General features: G+C 43.6%; 1 protein-coding gene across 9 annotated transcripts in view; it reads right to left on the reverse strand.

Moving 5' to 3' along the window:
- Positions 1-20116, reverse strand: part of Ptprm (protein tyrosine phosphatase receptor type M) — a 706714-nt gene that overhangs the window by 96598 nt on the left and 590000 nt on the right. For all 9 annotated transcript variants that reach the window (XM_042259959.2, XM_076549820.1, XM_076549821.1 and 6 more), the window contains one exon: positions 1106-1193. In XM_042259959.2, coding sequence (XP_042115893.1) covers positions 1106-1193 — 88 coding nt within the window. The remainder of the gene's footprint in view (positions 1-1105; positions 1194-20116) is intronic.

A 20116-nucleotide genomic window follows, 5' to 3' on the forward strand; every position in this document is an offset into this window, starting at 1 on the left:
CGACAGCCACTAGTCCCATGCTCCATTTAAATTCAAAATAATGAAAATGAAACAAAAGTAAAAAAAAAAAATCCAGTTTCTCAGTCATAACAGCCACATTCCAAGCACTCAGTAACTTGTGACTTGAATGGATGAGAAGACTTTCAAAAGCACAGGAAATGTCTGGGGCGTTGTTACCATAGAAACTGCACTGTCAAGCCAAGGAATGTTCAGGCAGGCAAGTAGAATTTAGCTGTACTTTCACAATCAATAAAACAAATACACAGCTCCCTTGAAATTCCTGTACCCTCCAAGTTTGTTCTTTTCTAAGTAACATGACATGATGAGCGAGATGCTCCCAGGCCCAGGCTCTTGTTAGTTTCTGCTCCTTCCTAAATAGCCTGGATTCTGTTAGGTGACCACAGTGGGCCCATCAGCACCTTGATGCCATCCTATATGACTGGGAGCAGTTGAATGCAGAGGATGGATGGTCTGAGCTCTGGGAGAAGGAGCCTCATCAATCTACTCTGCGTCTCAGCATGGTTACGGAACATTAATGAGGTTGGGCTCGATTTAAAAGCTGTCTGAGGCATTATGGATGGCAGTGCTCAGTTTCACAGGCACTGGGAATTTCTGAGATATAATCCTAGCCCTTTTGCTAATGAGTATTGTGATATGGAGACTATCATTTAACTTCCGAGTTTCACTTTCCTGCCCTTAAAATGGGGCTATTACTGACCTACCTAACCCAGTGTCCAGAGGATTAATGCACCAATGTGTGCAGAGCTCTGGGCATGCAGCCTGCTGTGAGCCATTACTTCTATTCATTCGCATGCAGCAGTTGGGAAACATTAAGTCTGGGATGTTTACTCCTTCCAAAATGCCTTTTTTTTTTTCCCTCAGTGTAACAGTACCTGCATTATCTAAACCTTAAATCTAAAAGTAAAACCAGGTCCTCAGCGAGGTTTGCACTGATGTAGCAAGGGTCACGGACGATTTTTCCTTCACTTAGCACGAGCCTTAACACCAGCTCTTGCAGCAGAGATGAAGGCAGTGATTGCACAGTAAATTCTCACTGCATGAGCCTGGTGGCCAATCCCGTCAGGGGCACAGCAGCGCCGCTTACATGCAATGATGTTTCCGTATCTGTTCTTCATTCTGTTCTCGTCTTTCTTAGCCGAGTCCCATGGTGCAGACTGTCCTTCAAAGAAGCTCTGGAAGAAAGAGGAAGTGACATTAAGCATGACAATTGCATGTAGTGAACAGAGGGGTCTTCATGGGAAGGGGGGGTGTCCTTAACATGTGGGCCAATGGTCAAGCAGGCAATAGTCACAAGAATGAAGCTATTTTTATTTTGGGAATATTTTGCTTGGCTCCTGCTAAGTGTTGGTTTGCATTGGCTAGCATCTCCCAGAGAGAGAAAGTAAAGAGGAAACCCACAGTTTATTTGAGCAGTATTCTACTAGAATATTTGATGAAGAAAAAAAAAACATTTTCCCAAATTTCTTCCTTAAAAGTTTTCACTACTCTTTTTAAAAACATACAAAGGCATTTTTTTCTCCCTGATAAATAATCAAAGGAATGTTATTTTGGACTAGAATGAAAAAATAGGAAAGCTAAAACTTCATGACTTCAAGATTAAATTCCTATGGTATATTCTGAATTTTACCTGGATGTACTATGCCTGGGGCTTTTAGTGGTCACAGTAGGTTTTCCTATGGCATTTGTAATGAGAATACCTTTTGCTATCACTTTGAGCAAGTGACAAGATTGATCCAGGCCTTCATTCCCACGTTAGTGCCCACAGCATGTCCCCTTATGTCGTCAAGTCTACACAGAAGTTACAGGCGGGACATGGCAACGTGGAAGTTGAGAAAAGCTCGTTTCTTGTCATTGTCACAGATACCAGCCGAGCTGGTCCCCAGCATGGTTGAGAGAGGGCTCAAGCAGTTACAGACCTGCCTGCCTGGCATACAGCATGTGGACAATGGCCAGGGCCAGGCATGCCCTATGCCTGTCTGTCATCAGGCTGGAATCTGAGAAGGGACTGCATGGTCAGCATTTTTGTTGACCGGGGAGCTTATGCCCTCACGGCTTGCATTCAATAAATATTTACTGAATGATTGATGGTCGGCGCCGTTTTGTGATAGCACATAATTGCTCTGATATAAAAAAAAAGTGTTCTAAGACTTTGGAAACCTGTCTGTATCAGTTCATTTTCCATAATTTGGATGACATACCCAAGGTAGGCTACTTGTAAAAAAAAAAAAAAAGAGAGAGACTTGTCAATTCACACTCAAGAACAGGTAGCCCTGTTTGCTTGGCCTCTGGTGGTAGATGGCAACATGTTAGGAACACATTGGTAGTGGGGTGGGGGGGTCAGAGTGGAACAGGGGGCTGAGAGACTGGGGCTCCACAATCTCTTCAGAGGTCTTCCTCTAGTTGACCTAAGAATCTGTCATCAGGCTCCACTTCTTAAAGGCTCCAGAAACAAAACCTGAGCACAATAAAGTCCAAACTTCCAACCATGGACCTCTGAGGAGCAAATAATACTGGAACGCAGCACCTCCTGTATACACTTCACAGATTTCATTCAGATACAACTGTGCCCTCTACATTTTTCATACCATGTCAAATCTTGCTCCTATAATCTAGCTGAGTTCCCACAACAAATAGCCTGGAAAAGAACCTGATCGCAGCTCTGTCCAACCCCTGGATTTTAAACCTTGTTATCAGCATACCCATGGCACAAACCAGCAGAAGCCACCAACTTCATAGGATGCAGGAAGAAAAGCATCATACCCCCAACAGAAGAACCACGTAGTAAATTGCCTATCTTCATCTAAGGTCCCTGAGCCATGATCATAACAGACATTCTACTTTTGAAAACATATTTAAAAAACTTAGGGAGTGTGGCTAGAGAGACCAATCAGTGGTTAACAAGCACTTGCTGCTCTTGCAGAGGACCTGGGTTTGGTTTCCAGCACCCACCTAAGGGCTCACAACCATCTGTAACTAGCGCTTCAATGGATCTGATGCTCTTCTCTGGCCTGTGTGGGTACATGCATGCATGCAAAACACTCGTACATATAAAATAAAAATGAATTTTCAAAGAACCCTTAAGGAACGACAAAGATTAGAGGTTCTGTGTATGAACAATTGAAGTGATAGTGATATATTACTGGTTGAAGAATAAAGTACCCGAAGAAACAGGATAAGTAAAAATGAAATATTTTCATGTTATTGATAAATCAAGACAATAAGACACAGGTGAAAACTCACCAGATAATTCTACCTGGAACAAGACCACAATATAACCAGGAGATTATAAGCACATAACCCATGACAAGCTACAGCGTGTTAACTCTCCTCTGCCCTACAATACGCATTTAAAAATAGCTCCAGGGATTTTTGAAGTCAAATATTCTCATTTGGAAAGTGTCTTTGTTATTCTGTGAATGACAATTATTTCACAGTTTGAGTAATAACTATTATTTGACTTCTAACAATGTAATTCTACTTTGAGTATGTCATGATTTAATTACCAATTTCACTTCCCCTGCCTTTTCTACTCATCTAAAAAGTTCTGGTTTTTTTTTCCTTATTATTCTGTAGGAAGATGGAGGGAGAAAACTGACTTTGAGGGGGCTCTGACATCTTCTAGTGGATCCCTGCTGCAGTTTATGGGGTCACCAAGAGGTGCAGCTTCGCAGAGGCACAGACAGCCTGTCTCAGTCCTGACAAGCGGGGGTTCCGTGCGGTCTGGTGCTCACCTTGCAGCTGGGTATGTATGTGGTAATCACAGGACTTCCGAGAGAGAGCCTTTACCCTTAACAGCAGTTATTTGACCCCACTGTTTCCATTTAATTGGTGATCAGGATAGACATCAATCAGCAAATGGGAAAATAACCAATCTGGTTTCATTTCAGCACCCTGGAATGTTTTAATTTGGACGGGGCTCACGAGTTGTCATCTCTGAGCTCTTTCCAAGGTGGGCATCAGCTAGAGACTCAGATGAATGAGTTCGGCATCTCAGCTGAGCCTCACTGGGGTATAGGTAGGAAGGAGCAATGTGTTCTCTTAACCCCTGCTCTTCGTGAACCATCCCACTCTGACAGTGACTTTAAAGAGAGAGGCAATACCATTTCTACCTAAAAGTATATGGCTAATTTCCATATCTAGTTCACATCTCCTTACATCTAATGAGGAAAATATTAAAGGGCCAGCAAGGTGGCCGAGCAGATAAAGGTGCCTGGAGCCAAGTCTACTGACCTGAGTTCGATTCCACCCTATGGGAACGGAGAACGTACTCCAACGATTTGTCCTTTAACTTCTACACGTGGGCTGTCACACCCACATGCCCACACATACACACATAAGTTTAAAAAGTAATAAAGATTTAAAGATGTATCAAGTAAATTTTGTTCTGTTTTTGGCTGCTTATTATAAAACAGGCGTTTTCTTTTTTTCTTTTTCTTTTTTTTTGTTTTTGTTTTTGTTTTTTCGAGACAGGGTTTCTCTATGTAGCTTTGCGCCTTTCCTGGAACTCACTCGGTAGGCCAGGCTGGCCTCAAACTCACAGAGATCCACCTGGCTCTGCCTCCCGAGTGCTGGGATTAAAGGTGTGCACCACCACCGCCCAGCTACAGGCGTTTTCTTATATGATGCATGAGGCGGGGCTTTTGTCTTGAGCCACTCAACTGCCTCTGCAGGGACTGTGTGACTCACCCTAACAGAAAAGCCAACACGGAACCAAATAAAGAGGGCTATGAGATGATGATGGGGTGGCCATCACCTCCACGCCACCACCTGATGACTCCTTATGAAAACAGTGATTGCATCTTGGACCTTCAGCAATTGACTTGCTCCAATTGTATGGGTAAACTCTCCATGCAAATACATCATTTAGATCAGACCTCCTTGTCACTGCCTTTGGAATAAATAATGCATGCACGGGGGCTGAGGGAGCAAGAGAGCGCTCGAAGGACCGGTGGTACTGGCTTCTGCTGACTTTCGCTAAAGAGGCCGAGCACAAAAATGTCCAACTTTTAAATCGGAAATCTGTACTAAGATAAAACCAGTTTCAGAAATTAGGATTTTTATTAGAATATATTCTAAAAAAAATATCTAAGAGCCCTATTTATAGATTTTTACATTTCTTCATATGCCTAAAGCAGTACCCATGGTAAGCGGAGATTTTAAGTTCGGATGTTAGACTAGCTAGAGCTTCAACAGTAATGGGTGCTCTGCGGAGCTATAGTATGACATGGGTCCCTCACACCTCACAGTCAGAGCCTGTGTTAATTACAGACTTCATTGCTATGACTTCATGCACCTGGCAGAGATGACTTAAGGGAGAAAGGACTATGTGGCTCAGTTTCAGAGGGTCCAGCCACAGCTGCTTGCCTTCCACTTGGGTAGAAGGGCATGGTGGCAGGAACTCAGGGCAGAGGGAGTTCCTTCTTTCTTGGTAGAGAGCACAGAGAGCAGAGAACCCTGACATTGAGCTTTGTCCGTTCCACTGTTTTATTTTGTTTAGGTCTTCAGCCCAAGAAATGGTGTCATTTCTATTCAGGGTGGGTCTCTCTACCTCCTTAATGCTTCCTGGAAAGGACCTGCCAATCTCCTAGGTGATTTGTAAATCCAGTCAAGTTGACAGGGAAGAGCACTCATCACACAGCACCCAGGGCTACTCATCACACAGCACCCACGGTTCTCTTGGTTTCAAATTCTCCGAGACAAGAACCCAGTTTATTAGTACCATGCAACTGTGTTGCAGCTAGTCTGTGGCCACGCCCAAAGAAATGTACGTCATACATAGCAGGTGACTTCATTCTTTCTTTCTCTGAGAGGCATAGGCTTCTGACAATGCTTTCAATTCATTTCTTTTGGTTTGGCTTTGTTTTGTGTTTGCACACCACGAAGAGGATCATTACTAGTAAAGTTACCAACAAGTAGAATACACAGTAAGGTATCAAGTACCTGGGACACTCACTGCCCTGGAGAGTCAATAGATTGATTGTCAACAGGTTGCTAGTCAATAGATTGGCTATATTCATTGCTGAATATTGGTTATATTAAAAAACCTAGTGTTGGTTTTTACATCTCTCTTAATAAATTGACTTGCTTTATAAGACTTACATCATACACTTTTTCTCTGGTCAAGAATAAAGAGGTTTTTAAGCTCTTTTTTTAAAAAAAATATTTTAAGAGGTCAAAGTTATACAATTTCCTCTTAATAACACAGATTGAAGCTTTGATTAGAATTCAACCTTGAACCAATATTCTTGGGGGAATAAACACTACATAATTTATGCTGTATCTTTCTAGATGGTTCTTTTGAATAGCTTTATCAAACCCATTGAAAGTACAGCCAACCAACCTTTGAATCCTCCTAGTGCCAAGGCCGAGACCCCTCAAAGGACTCAGGTTTCATGAACATGTGGTGGCTCAGGGAAAACTTGACCTTTCCTCTTCTGAGATGCCTCTGTCATGTTCAAGCTTAAATGTGAACCTTAGTTCTTCCCCATCTCTCACCTCATGTTTTTCCCTTGACAGAATTATTTCTAAGTTCATTAAAATCAAATTTAATCAAAGCACAGATGATCTGGGGGAAATGGCCCAATGAGAGAGAGCAGAAGGGGCATCTGGGGGACAGTGTGAAGATGATTATTTGATGGGTGACTTGCATCTCTGGAGCATCAACTTAAGGACAAGCCGAGGAGAGAGAGAGAGTGATGCCTCACATCCCCAGGACACGCTTTCCAGGAGGAGTTTCAACTACCACACACACAGTTGAGTATTATGTGTTTAGGGCACATTTTTAATATGCAGGTACAATTCAATGCACCATGTTTTTTTTTTTCATTACAAAAAACTTACTTTATGCATTTTGGGGATTTAAGTTAATGGTCTCACTGCACCTTCTGTTAGAATTTTCATAAATATACTCATGCTTTTATTCTACTTAAAATGTAATTAAAGTGCTTCCTCTGACTACCATGGCTCCTATATACCAAGAAAAAGGCAGCAAACCTGGGAACTGCTCTGAAAGAGTAATAAGTTTCCGAAACAATAAAAAACAAAACCAGGCAGGCTCCGGTGAATACCAATGACTTCTCTGCTTGTGGACGCTGTGCTCGCCACGGTCACGGGGCAGGAGGAAATTGAACATCCTGCACACTGTCATTTTTTTTTCTGAATAGGGAACGTGTTTTTGTGATTCAATAACCTCCTCCCACACCCCTCATGCCACCGTCATTTCCCACAGGATATAATTACACATCTCAGTGGCCCACCTCGAGAGAACGTTACTCCAAAATGATGCAGTCTGTTAAAAATGCCACAGCTCTCAGATATTAAAAAAAAAAGAGAGAGAGAGGAAGAAAACCCTATTCAACAGAAAAGCCACTAGAATGAATGGGATTGCGGGTCAAGGCCATACAGAACGACAGAGCGTTCTCAGGCAGTGTGGGGTCAAGTGTTTTAGAAGCTTCTGAAATGGAATTTTTCCTCCCTTTCTCTTATGAATAAAATTGTGCACGTTAAAAACTATTGAAATCATCACCCTGGAAGGAGGAAGATGAAGCCATCGGGGCATGCAGAGTCTCTGAACTTTCTTTGTTTCCTGCCCATATTTCTCTTCTGGTTCTTCCAAGCATTGCATTTTATTGGGTCCATATAAACAATTTATTGCTAGAGCAGTAAAGCAATGGGAGATAGCTAACTCTACCTGAACGGTGCAGACGGAAAGGGGCCCTGAAGGTCATGCCCTGTGGTTGCAGTGGCCTTGGCACTGTCCTTCTGCAATGTCCCAGACCAAAGCAATCAAAGCATAGGGCACTTCAAGGGCAGAAGAGGTGGAAATGGGTGGGAACAAAAATGTAGACCCATTTGTGCGGTGTTGTCTACGGAAACCAAAGTCAACGTGCGCACAACCATTGTGTCTTCTAAAGAAGTTGCTAAACTCCTAGCAATTCAATGGCCCTATGAAAGTTACAGCTTAATCCAATTAGGAACCATGCAGAATTTTCCTACTTGGAGTGTCAGGAGGAGGAGGACCTGGGTGGTACCCCGCCTATGACAGTCTTCCTTTACCCAACATTGCCTTGTAGCCTATAACAAACTATGGAGCTTCTGTGGCCAGAACGAGCCCCTCTGTGTCTGGCTGGCCTTCAGGACATGTTCCTTGTGCTGTTGAATGTCACCCTGGGTGAAAGCAAGATGACATTCATAGCAAAGTCACAGCTCTCTTTGGAAATACATCCTTGTTGGCTATCAGAAACATTCAATCTTTCTGTTTACACTTGCCCCGTTCAGAATCCCTGCAGTGGTCACACCTCCTGTTAATGATGTAACCTATCCCTCAAGCATACCCAAGCAGAAAAACATGGAAAAACCACCGATCAAGTGCAAAGGGAGAAGGAAACACAGCCAGCTCACTGGCAAAAGAATACAAACTCCTTAGTAAAGGAGGGATGGGGGCAAAGATGGGGACTTGTAAGAGCTGAGCGGTGCACACGCTGTGGCTGCTCCAGGAAGGGCGGTGTCTGCAGAACTGGGGCGGACTCTGGCGCAGCGTCGATTATAAAGGCAGAGGGGAGAGGTCGGGGATGGTCAATGCTTTCTCTACAAGAAAGCATTTCTTTAAAAGGCACCTTAGAAAAAAGGCGGTGCTCTGTAGCCCCTCTTTTGAGGTGCTTCCCTCAGATTTGAAGGCTCTTCTTGCTGCCTGAATCTGTGAGGAAACTCTCAGTTTAGAATCTGAGGAGCCCTGGCTCCCCAGAATCTGCTCCCGAGGGGGTTTTTCAAAGACTTGTCAATGAGGGCTTTTCAGCAGCCAGAGGTGGCACCTATAGTCCAGTCCTCCTCGACAGGGTCTCTGCTGTGTCTCACAGAGCGAGGACGGGTCTAGCCAGAGGCTGGACAGGCAGGGATTCAGAACAGTGTGTATATCCCTCATGTGATGCTCAAGTCGAAGTTCACGTTTTCAAGTTGAACTTCGGTCAGTCCCCGACTCTCTCTTGATTATGCTGTAGGTCAGAGCGATGGATCCAACTCTCAGAGATTCTGGAACCTGGATCCATCCCTGTCCTTGATGCATTACCCTGGCAACCCCAAGGAGACGGCTGTAATTGGAAGGTGTCAAAGCAGTGATGTCATGGGGCCACCAGGCAAGGACAGGAAGGGAAGGGCTGCTCTGTTTGTGAAGTAGCCGAGAGAGGATCGGAGCCACAGGTTTTACAACTTCTGGAGGTCGCATCAGGCTGAAGTCCTCCTTCCAGGATTACTGCCCAGCCTGCGGAAAGGCTGTTTTCATTTCCCCTGAGATACAGATAGCCCTGGGGTGTGGGTTATTAGCACTGCTCAGAACTGCAATTTCCTCCCTCTCTGCACCTGACTCCAAACGGCTGTCTGTCGGTGAGCCTGAGCTGGAGGCACCCAGCCCTTCCATAATGATCAAAAGCACCTCCTTGGCGAAAGGTAACCTGGAAACTCCCAGAGAGCAAATGGATGCTTCTGTGGAAAGTGCCAGATGCTCCTGGCCTGAGAGCAGCTGGAAAAGCCAGTCCCTATTTATCTTTCACTAAACCACTGCAGAAGCCCCCGGACCAGTCTCTTTGCTGCCCCGTGGTCCATACGCTTGCTTCACAGTGAGTTCCTTAAAACATTCCAGGCTCCCTGGCACTTCAACCCTGGGAGTCTCCTTCCCATAGCTATCAGGACTGAGGTCAGTCTGTATAATGTGTGCAGCATGCAGTAAGTGCTCAAGCAGTGCAGCATGCAGTAAGCACTCAAGCAAGGCTGCCAGCCACCGCTCTGGTGTTAAAGCTTGAGATCTGATAAGGCATCTTTGCTGACTCCGCTGCTGAATTTTGTTACCTCCTCTCTGATAACCCTTTCCGTTCCCCCAGGTCCCTCCAGTGGCTTGATCTCTTTCCTTCACTGGTTCGACACAGCACGTGGAAGCAAGATGATGTTTCCCCTTTCTTTCTGATGTTGGGGATTGAATCCAGGGTCTTACCATGCTAAGTGCATGCTCACTAGAGAGCTCCCCCGCCCCCCCCGCCCCGCCCCAGCTTCTGGGGTAGTTGTTTCGTGCTTGCTGATCTGTTAGTAACTACAACAAAACACAAAATAAACACCCACCTTTAAGGGTGACTTCTTAGAAAGCAGTGACTTTTAAAAAGTTCTCACCTCAGAAATCAGAGTACACACAAGTCTGTCAAATATGACTGAAAAGCTCAAGCACACACTTTAAGAGATGACAGGCTTGGGGATGAATAAATGTGACAGAAAAAGGGAACTTTAATATGCAATTTGTGGCTCTCTTTTGACATGTATTAATTTATAAAATTTCTCAGCACAGTTCCCTGCTCTTCCTGTTAATACCCAAGCCAAGGTGATTAAAGACAGAAATTTACAAAGAAGAATTATGTTTAAGATGTAGAAAGAAAGTTCAGAAATACCTTTTCAGTTTAGTGAAAAATAATTGCATTTCAGTTTACTGTCAGAAAGTCCAATGTGGATCCTTCTTAATGTTTAGCAGTATTCATCTATGGAGTTGTGTCCCTGGCCCACAGCTGCTCTATTGAAAATTGCAGCTGAACGTTATTTCTAGGGTCGAGGAAGCTCTTCCTTGACTGGGTTTAGCCAAAATGTCCTTCCTTGTTGAAGGCTGAGGACACCTTTACTTCTGAGTTGCACATACACTTCTGGTGAGCAAAATCTTGACACTAAGTTGCTACAGTTGCTGCCTGAGAAAGAGATGCTAGACAAGTCAACAGTGAGAGCCTCACGGGTACAGGGTAGGATGCTGGTGCAGGCAGAGGGGCCAGTGTGCTGGGAAGACCATTCTATAGAGACAGAGCCGTCCCACCTCAGGAACCCTGATTGAACAAATGCGTCATCTTGCCACATATCTTGGATAGAATGCATAACCCATTTGTACGCACACTGTCAAAACTGTACTTCTGGTTAACGTACTTTCGGATTGGCAGATACAGGTGGCTGAAGAAGGTGGGGGGAGAGAATCCAGAGGCTGACAGTAACAGTTGACCACAATTCATAGCATCTTTCTAAATTTTACTCAGTGGTATATCCAGTGTTACCATTTCCCTTATATCCTGCTCACTTTCCTCACTTTGATTAAATGAGTTAATTATTATATGTGATAGATTTGCTTATAAATGAATATTAATATTGTTCTAATAAATGGAAAGCTTACACACCTAGGTAAAGATATTAGGAAAAAACAAATAGGAAACAAGCAAGCATTGGCAGCAGCAGGCTCCACCAGGCTATGTTCTGAGCCTGAAGCCTATTTTTAGGCTGAGAGAGAGGAAGTGATGAGTGGCCCCAGACCAGAAGACTCAGCTGTTCATCCCAGCTCTGATGAACTCTCAGCTGGAACAAGTGACCACATCTAGTTTTCAATTTCCATGATAGGATTTTCTGCACTATCGAAGAGGCTGGCTTTCTGTATTAAAAGCAAGCAAGCAGCTGGAGGGATGGCTCGCTGAACAAGTATGAAGAGCGGGAGCTTTTCTCTCTAGCACGTGTGCAAAAGCCAGGGGTGGCAGCATGTGTCTGTAGTGCTGAGGAGCCGCTGCTCAGACAGTCTAGCTGATTTGTGGTGAGCTAGCTCCAGTTCCGGTGAGAGACCCTGTCTCCAAATAAATAAATAAATAGATAGATAGATAGATAGATAGATAAATAAATAAATAAATAAATACGGTGACTAGAAAGCAGCTGAGGGAGACACTTGACATTGACCTCTCGCCTCCACACACCACCACAGACATGGCATGCACATATGTAACATCTGTTGATATCAGTGAAAGGAACACATAGTGTTTGTATTTGTAGAGCCGAGAAAGGTGGTTACAGTAGTATGGAGCTTCTAGAACTTTTAGGGAAATGCACAAAACGTGCCAGGCACCAATAGATATCTATACCCCTCCCAGCCCCCAAAGAGAAGATGCTGAGCCTTTCTGCACTTAGCACCCTTAGAATGGGACATCCACCTGGGACCTATGAGGGATACTACCAGTAAGTGGCCACTGTCAATCAGGGCATCCATATATCATTCATATTATTATTTTATTATTATTTATTCATATATTATTCAATGTATTATTTTGAAGCTTGGCTCTTGGAAAGCTGCATATTATTGTGACATGAATGTTACAGGGATAACCAACCACTTCATAATTGATTTTAAATCCTGATCCACAGGGAGAAACTCATGCTTGGTATTGTAAATCTAGTCAAGAATCTATGGTTGGGGAGAACTTACTACTCTTACTCATCAATTTTTTTTTCATCCTTTCTCTCTACCCATAAGTTACTGTAGTGTTTGGATGTCACTAGAGACATTTCTTTGTTCAGTGGGCTGTGGTTAACCCAGAAACTCATAACTGGTCAGAGTGTCAACGGAGTGCCCAGCCACAATGGGACGTCTCCATCACATCTCTGTCTCCAGGTTCAGGGTCCAGCACGGAAGAGGGGGCAGAGTTTAGGGACGACCAGGAGGGAGGACCCAAACAAAACAGTGTCTTCTGGACATAACAGGACCGCTGTGCTCATGAACGCACAGTAGCTACACAGGATCAAGACAGTCAACTCCCAGCGTGGAGAGGGAAGCGGCTGCTGGGCTTCCAGCCCTAACTGAGGAGCCATGGACAGTTGATGACTTCTGGGGCATAACGTCTGTTGTCTTTAAGGTCTATGTAGCTCCATACTCAGGAGTGTATGGGCATCACAAACTGGATTTGGTGGATTAAAAACCAAAAAAATCCAGAGAGAGGGCACTTAAGCTGGGGTGCAAGGCAAGGCAGGGGTGTCTCTGGGAGGAGTTGTGGAGACGAGCAAGGGGTGAATGTGATAAATATGCTGTGTGAAATTCTCAAGGAATTAATAACAGTATTTCAAACCAAGTTCAAGGCCATCTTAAATGAGTTAGCATAAAACTCCTCTCAAAACAAAATAGCAAGAAATAATATTGGGCATTCATTTATTGCCTTGCTTCTTAGGTATAATTGACAAATAAAGCAATCCCATTATTGGATAGATAGCTCAAAGAAATAAAATTAACATATCAAAGGGACTGCTGCACCCTCTCTTTACCATTGCATGAGTCACAATAGCCACCATGCAGAAAGAATCCAAGTGTCCTTGGATATATAAATAAATAGACATAAAAACTCTGCTACATATAAACAGTGAGGTGAGATATAAAGTATATTTTCTACACTGTATTGAAACAATATATGTGCATATATCCTGTCTAATTTTAAATAAATTACCATTATATTTGCGAGAGTAACGTCCCAGTACAGGGTTTTTTGTCCTTGGAACTACGGTCTGAGGTCAGGATTAGAGTTACTTGAAATGAATCGAGGTTAGATGCTAAAAGGAAGTAGCCAACAGTTACATTTACATTCTGCTACTCTATTTTAGCATGAGGAATTGGTCTTGTTACAAGGAAACAGATAATATATTAAAAGCTTGAGGCTGCGTGGTTTAACGTACATTTCCAAAGCTGGGATTAAAATAGAGCCAAGATTCTGCATGCAGCAAGGCACATGGCCTTAGAATGTCTTTGTGAAGGCCGCAGAGTTGAAAGCAAATGGGAAGTGTGCCCAAGGATGAGTTTGAAATGAAGGGCAGGGCTCTAAGGCCTTGGGGGTCCTGTGCTTTGGTCTGTTCTACAGCAGGATGACCCTTCCTATTCTATCCAGGCCCTCCTTTCAGGAGAAAATACTTCTGAAAAAGAAGCTGAATTTTTGCCAAGAGGTTACATAAGAGAAAAAGAAAAGGCTCAATATTTCCATCAGGAAAAAAAAAAAACATGTTAATCACAATAAACTCTGTATTCAGTGGTAATAGCACAGCAGGCCACACTGGTAATAGCCCAGGAAAGCACAGCACACTCACTGTGTCCCTACACTGTACTGAGTAATTTAACCAAAGTACCTCAGAGAGGCCAGCGTGAAATGACATGAATGAACCCTTTCTCTGAATTTTCATGTTAGAGCTGTACCATTCTCCTTGAAGTTGACTCCAGCATATTCTAAATTTCACTTCATCATTCATTATTTTAGTAAATAATAATTTTGAAATAATTATTTTTTATTTAAATTTTTTTTTCTTTCCTTTTACTTACCAACCCCTCCCTGTTCCCGCTCCTTCATCTTCTCCCCTACCTACCCCTTCATCGCCTTGGGCAGTCAACACAGCCTGGCATACCACATTGGGGCCAGACCTAGCCTTCCCCCTTGCATCAAGGCTGAGTAAGGCATTATACCATAGGGAATGGGCTCTAAAAAGCCAGTTTGTGTACCTCGGATAAGTCCTGGTCCCATTGCCAGGGGACCCACAAACCCAAGTCACGCAACTTTCACACATTCAGAGGGCCTAGTTTGGGCCCATGCAGGCTCTCCAGGTGTCAGTCCAGAGTCTATGAGCTCCCAATAGCTTGGGTCAGCTATTTCTGTGGTTTTTCCCATCATGATTCTGACCCCCCTTGCTCTTATAATCCTTCCTCCCTCTCTTCAACTGAACTCCAGGATCTTGGCCAAGTGCTTGGCTGTGGGTCTCTTAGATTTTATCAAAGGGTAAGTTTTTAGAGACTGCACACTGTATATACTGCTCTGTGCCCTTCCATCTCCACTGTAGGTTTGTGTAGACATTACCTAAGCAGTAATAGACTCATCCTACCCCTGAAGAGACTCCCAGTGCCATCTCTCTGCCCTAACTCCTGCCATCTAGGCTTACAGTGTTTGTAGTGTTTACACAGGATCTCTAGGTGGGAACATAAGGAATTTCCATTTTCCCTCAACATGATGCTTTGGGGATCTATCCAAGCTGTTGTACATTGAAGTTCATCCCTTCTCATGACTAGTATTACATGACATGTTGTTAGCTAGTTTTCTTTTCTATAACAAAAAATGCAATACAAAGACCATGCTATATTCCCCCCTCCCCCTGATTCCCTACTCTACTTCTAACTGAGTGACCTGGAAGGAATCAACAAAACTCCTTCTACAACACTAAGAAAATATTATTTCTTGTTTGGGAGGGCTGAGGTAGATTTCAATTAACCTCTGACCAAAAAGTCTTTGTTGAGATGTTCGATAAAGCAACCCCTGGGCCCCACTGATGAGTCAACTTGAGTTGCCTAATACAGCTGAAACTGTCTAAATGATACCCAATGGTCATGAGTACCTCTTAAACCCTTAGAGAAACCACAGTGTTGCTAAGATGTTCCAAAAGCAACAGAAGTTGCTGATTATCAGTTTGTGGTTCATCCCCAAATCCCAAGACAAGCCAGAGGGCATCAGCCATGCTACTCAGTGCCTTCAGCATGGCATAAGTGGCTAGCAGCTCCCGTATCAGACAGGACAGAGTCCTGCCATCGTAGGAGGGCCACACTCGTGGATGTGATGTCATCAGGTATCTCTTAATTCCCTTGCATTGCTAAGTAACTGCATTTGAATTCAGCTCAAACCTACCTCTTCCAGGCACTTAATCTTAATTTCTGTTGACCTCTTTCTCCTGTAAACCTTGACTGTAGCTAGAAGGATGTGTCACTGAAGTTTTATTTGGAACTTGCTCTGTAGCCCTGGGTGGCTTAGAACTCACGGAAACCTGTCTACCTGTGCCTCCTTTAGTGCTGGCACTAAAGATGCGTGCTACCTACCACTTCTTGCTAAAATTTTGTTTCTCATTTTCATTTCAGTACTTAGAATGCATTCTGGGCCTCTAGTTTTTCTTGAGTTTATTTTATATGTAATATTTTCACAGGAACTTGCATATTTTGGTTTTATTCAGAAATGTCACAGTAAATATTATTTGTGCCTTTTATCTTTTTATTCAATGTTTCTGCTACAGGTTTCCAGTTTTATTATTCATTTCAAAGAAATAACTTCTGTTTTTGTTTATCTTTAATGCTCTTCCCATAGAAATATTTCATTTCTGCCCTTTCTTGATTTCTTTTTACTTTCTTTGAACCTATTCTGCTCTTTCTCCCTAAATGGTTTGCTAAACATGAATTCTCAAGTGTTCTTTTTCCTAGTGTAAGCAGTGAATTAAGAACATTCAATTCACCTCTAAGTAACAATGGTCCCACACTCAGTTGTGATAGAATTTATATTGTCTTGCCAAGGTATTAAATATTTTAGAATTTTCATTATAATATCTTCTTTGAGAAATGAATTACTTAGAAGAGTGAATTAAAAATATTTTAATCTATTATTTTCAACTTGACTGAATTAGAATCATAAAAAGCGAACTGTAATATGTGACTGCTACTTAGAAATTTCTACACCGTCAGCTTTCTCAATATCTTATGTAGCCTTTACCGCACTGTTGAGAACAGTGCTCCATGTATTCTTTGAGGAAGCATTTGGTTTTGCCGTGAGGATTTTCTGTACCTAAGCTGGGAATGATCTCTTCTGAGTGAACAGAGCGTCATGTTAGTCAGCAGCAGTGATGCCTTGACTCATGTTTCTGTGCTACATTTGATTTTGTCTAAGTTCAATATAACACTACGATCTCTCTTCTAATCAGCCTTTACCTGGAATAAACTTTCAAAGACTCTGTAAGATGTCTCTCCTCTAAACTGCACACATCACAGTCCTTGCTTATGCGTTGAGCACACGTTCTAAGAGCCCATGCGGAGACTGATAACCACAGGTAAAATCAGAACCTAGACAGACTATGTCATTTTCCATCTGTCCGTCAGTCCATTCATCTGTCCATCCATCCATCCGTCCATCCATCCATCAGTTTACCTCTCCATCCATATATGAAAGCAAATTAATAAATTAGCTCAGTAAGAAATTAACAACATAATAGAATTATTTTAACAACAGTCAGTAACAGTTATATTAATGTAATCTTCTGACTGGTGTACCTGAAATTATAGAAAGCAAAGCCACAGACAATGGTGGGGGTGGGGGGTGGGCTTCCATAGACAGACTGTATTCCAACCGATTCTTACGGCTTTCACCATTAAATGCTGCCATATTTCCACTTAGTTCATTGCTATTTAGGAAATTACTGATATAGTGAAGGAAGATATATTGCTTTATGTTGTGTTTGTTTCATTTTTGTAATTTAAGGACCTTCTTTATGTATGTGCACGTGTGTGCGCGTGCGTGCGTGCGTGCATGTATGTGTGTGTGTGTGTGTGTGTGTTGTACTGAGGTCAGAGGAGCACTTGCAGGAAGCTGATTTCTCTTCACCACGTGGGTCGAAGGGGCCGATTTCACGTCTTAACCCACATAGCCATCCCTCCAGGCCTTCTTCTCTCATCCTCTCATCTTTCCTTGCCATCTTTTTTCTATGGTTTCACCGGGCTAGCTTTCACATCACTTTGGGGTTCTACGCTCTCTCCTTTCACTGTCTCCATGGAAATGTTAGCGCGGCACAGGGCTGGGAAGCATGGGCACCTGTGCTCCATCACCTGCCAGCCTGGGTTCACTCTTCACCGTTCTCTCCTCTTGGTCACTGCCCCAGCCTGGGTATCAGTCAGGCCCGCATCTCTCTCTGCAGCCTCTCCTCTCCTCTCCCCATGGAAACAAGATCCTCACAGCGGCCCTTGCAAGTCTGAGGGGCTGGCAGGTAGCTTTCATAACTTGCCTCTGCAAGTCCAGACCACCACCAAGAAGAAAGAAATGCACCCACCTCGTGAGTCTCGTGAGTACAAAGGAGGGGAAAACCATGAAGCCAGAGAGGTCATTTAAAGATGGTGGGAAAAGTGCTTCATGGAATGCCTCGTGGAGTTTGCTCATTTCCTCTTTTGGAATGCCCCCACTTGGTGAGTCTGACTGTCACCATTCAGGGATGCACTGTGACATTGAGGTCCCACCCCCACAGACATCCTGTACTCAGACGGCAGCTGACCTGCTCCCAATGGCACAAAAACCATGGTCACTGTGCTCTAGAGTGCTCTCCTGGAGGCAGAGCTCACTGGCACTGTTCCTAGTCAGACCATGCTTGTTGGTAGAAGGTCAATCTTCCATGGAGCTGCAGTAGTTTATAGTTTACAGGATTCTGACGTCCTGTTTCCACGATGGACCTTTCTGTTCATAGCTTTGAACAGAATTCATTACTATTACTGACCTCGTAGCCATTTAAAAGAGCTTTAGGGAGGCTTCAGAATATGGTGCTAAATAAAAACTTGAAAAATTTATGTGTTTGAGCTCTAGCTGTGACTAACTGCGCTAGTTGGATAACTTTAATACTTGAAAAAAAAAGCCAATATTTAGCATCAGTGTTCCCACAAAATAAATAAGCGATTCTTTTCTGATTGCTCTTCCAATACTTGCCCCACACGGCACATTCCAATAGTTCCCCTCCCGAGTTGTTTGAGTAGCGGCTGTCATGATTCTTGTGAACTGGCAATTATGTCAAAACGATTTAATCAGTGCTTGAGCTGCACTGGCGTGGCTCTTAGAAGACCATTTTTCAGAATGACAGTCCCCTAAGCATTTGTTAAATAATTAGACCTAATGCTCTTCTCACAAGAACCTCCAACAGTACTGTTTATGCTCGGAGCCTCTGAGACATGGCTCAGGCAATATTGCGAGTACCAGAACCCCGTTTAGCAAAGCTCAACATCGGAGGGAAGATGAGAGGCGGGCTTCTCTGTCCTCAGGAAACATTCCTCCACTGCCATGACTAAGAGCTCACAGACGTTATGGACCTCAGTGGAATTTGATTGACATCAGACACTATTCTAGCATCACATGTCCAAGGATGACTGCCAGGGTTTCCTCCTTTTATAGGACCCGTGTGATCCTCCTTCAGGCCACAGGCATGGTGGGGAACTTGCTTCCTCCTGCTGTCTCCATCTGGCAGACACAGTAAGAAAGCCCGTAGGAGGGGCTGAGGTAATGGCTTGCTAAGTTAACTGCTCACTGCACAGGCCTCAGGACCTGAGGTTGGCTCCCCAGCACCCGTTAAAAGTCATGCATGGCAGTGTGATGCATGCCTGACTGAAATGCTAGCACTGGTTGGGTGGAAACCAGCAGATCCTGGGGGCTCACTGGCCAGCCGATCCAGCCCAAAACGACAAGCTCTAGGTTCAACAGGAAGTGAGGGAGGGGAAGATACTTGCAGGTGACCTCTGTCCTCTACATATCTGCAGAGGTGAGCATACTAGCACATGCATGTATGCACATGCGCATATGCATCACATAAAAAATTTAAAAAATAAAAGCGAGCACATAAAATTGCTTGCTAGGTTTTAAAATGGCGATCACAAACATAATGCCAATCAACACATCTGTCTTTCAGTCATGTCCATTTGATTTAGAGGTATCTGGGAGGGAAGACTCAGAAGGCTTTGGCATCACTACGAATTTGTTGGTATTCCTCTCGTTGCCCATTTGGGGCACATTAGGTTGTGGTTGCCTGTCGTTTGCCATCTCCTTTGGGATGGCCCTCTCAAACCTCTGACTCCTTCAGAGGAGGAGTTCATAGCCATGTCATAGAGACACTGTCTGAATGACCTCTCTGTGTCCCTGAGGTGGCACTGCCTCTATTTGCTGCTCTGTACCCATGGCTGATGACTACATTTCTCCCAATAGGAAGCCTTCATTCAATTCCTTAGTGTGGTTTCTGCGGTGCCCGGATCTTAACGCCAAGTGGGCACTGGGAGATGACTATTTCAGACAGGCGTTCCTCCTAGACCTGAGGATGATCTGTCCACATAAGCCAACGGTGCAGAAGTTTAACCATCATAGTTTCATGTCTAAAGGATGTTATTACCACGTGACATCTTCAGGGTGGTGATGAGAGTAATTAATTGTCTCTGTAACAGCAGCTAACATTTATTAGACACTGGTCATAGGCCAGACAATGAGCTAAGCTTTTCTGTGCAGTATCTCATATAAGGATTCCTCCATACTGTAGACATGAGGACACTGAGCCTCAGTGAGCTCCATCATCAAGGGCATGAAGCAGCTGATTCTGGGCTCATGTGGAATATAACTGATATATGTATGTGTGTGTGTGTGTGTATGTATGTTATGTATATGTATGTATGTATGTATGTATGTATGTATGTATGTATTTGCAGCGTCTCTTGGTCTTCTGTGTGCAATATGGAAGTAGAATCTCCCTCCCC

This window comes from Peromyscus maniculatus, chromosome 13, assembly GCF_049852395.1.
Source record: "Peromyscus maniculatus bairdii isolate BWxNUB_F1_BW_parent chromosome 13, HU_Pman_BW_mat_3.1, whole genome shotgun sequence".
Classification (NCBI taxonomy): Eukaryota; Metazoa; Chordata; class Mammalia; order Rodentia; family Cricetidae; genus Peromyscus; species Peromyscus maniculatus.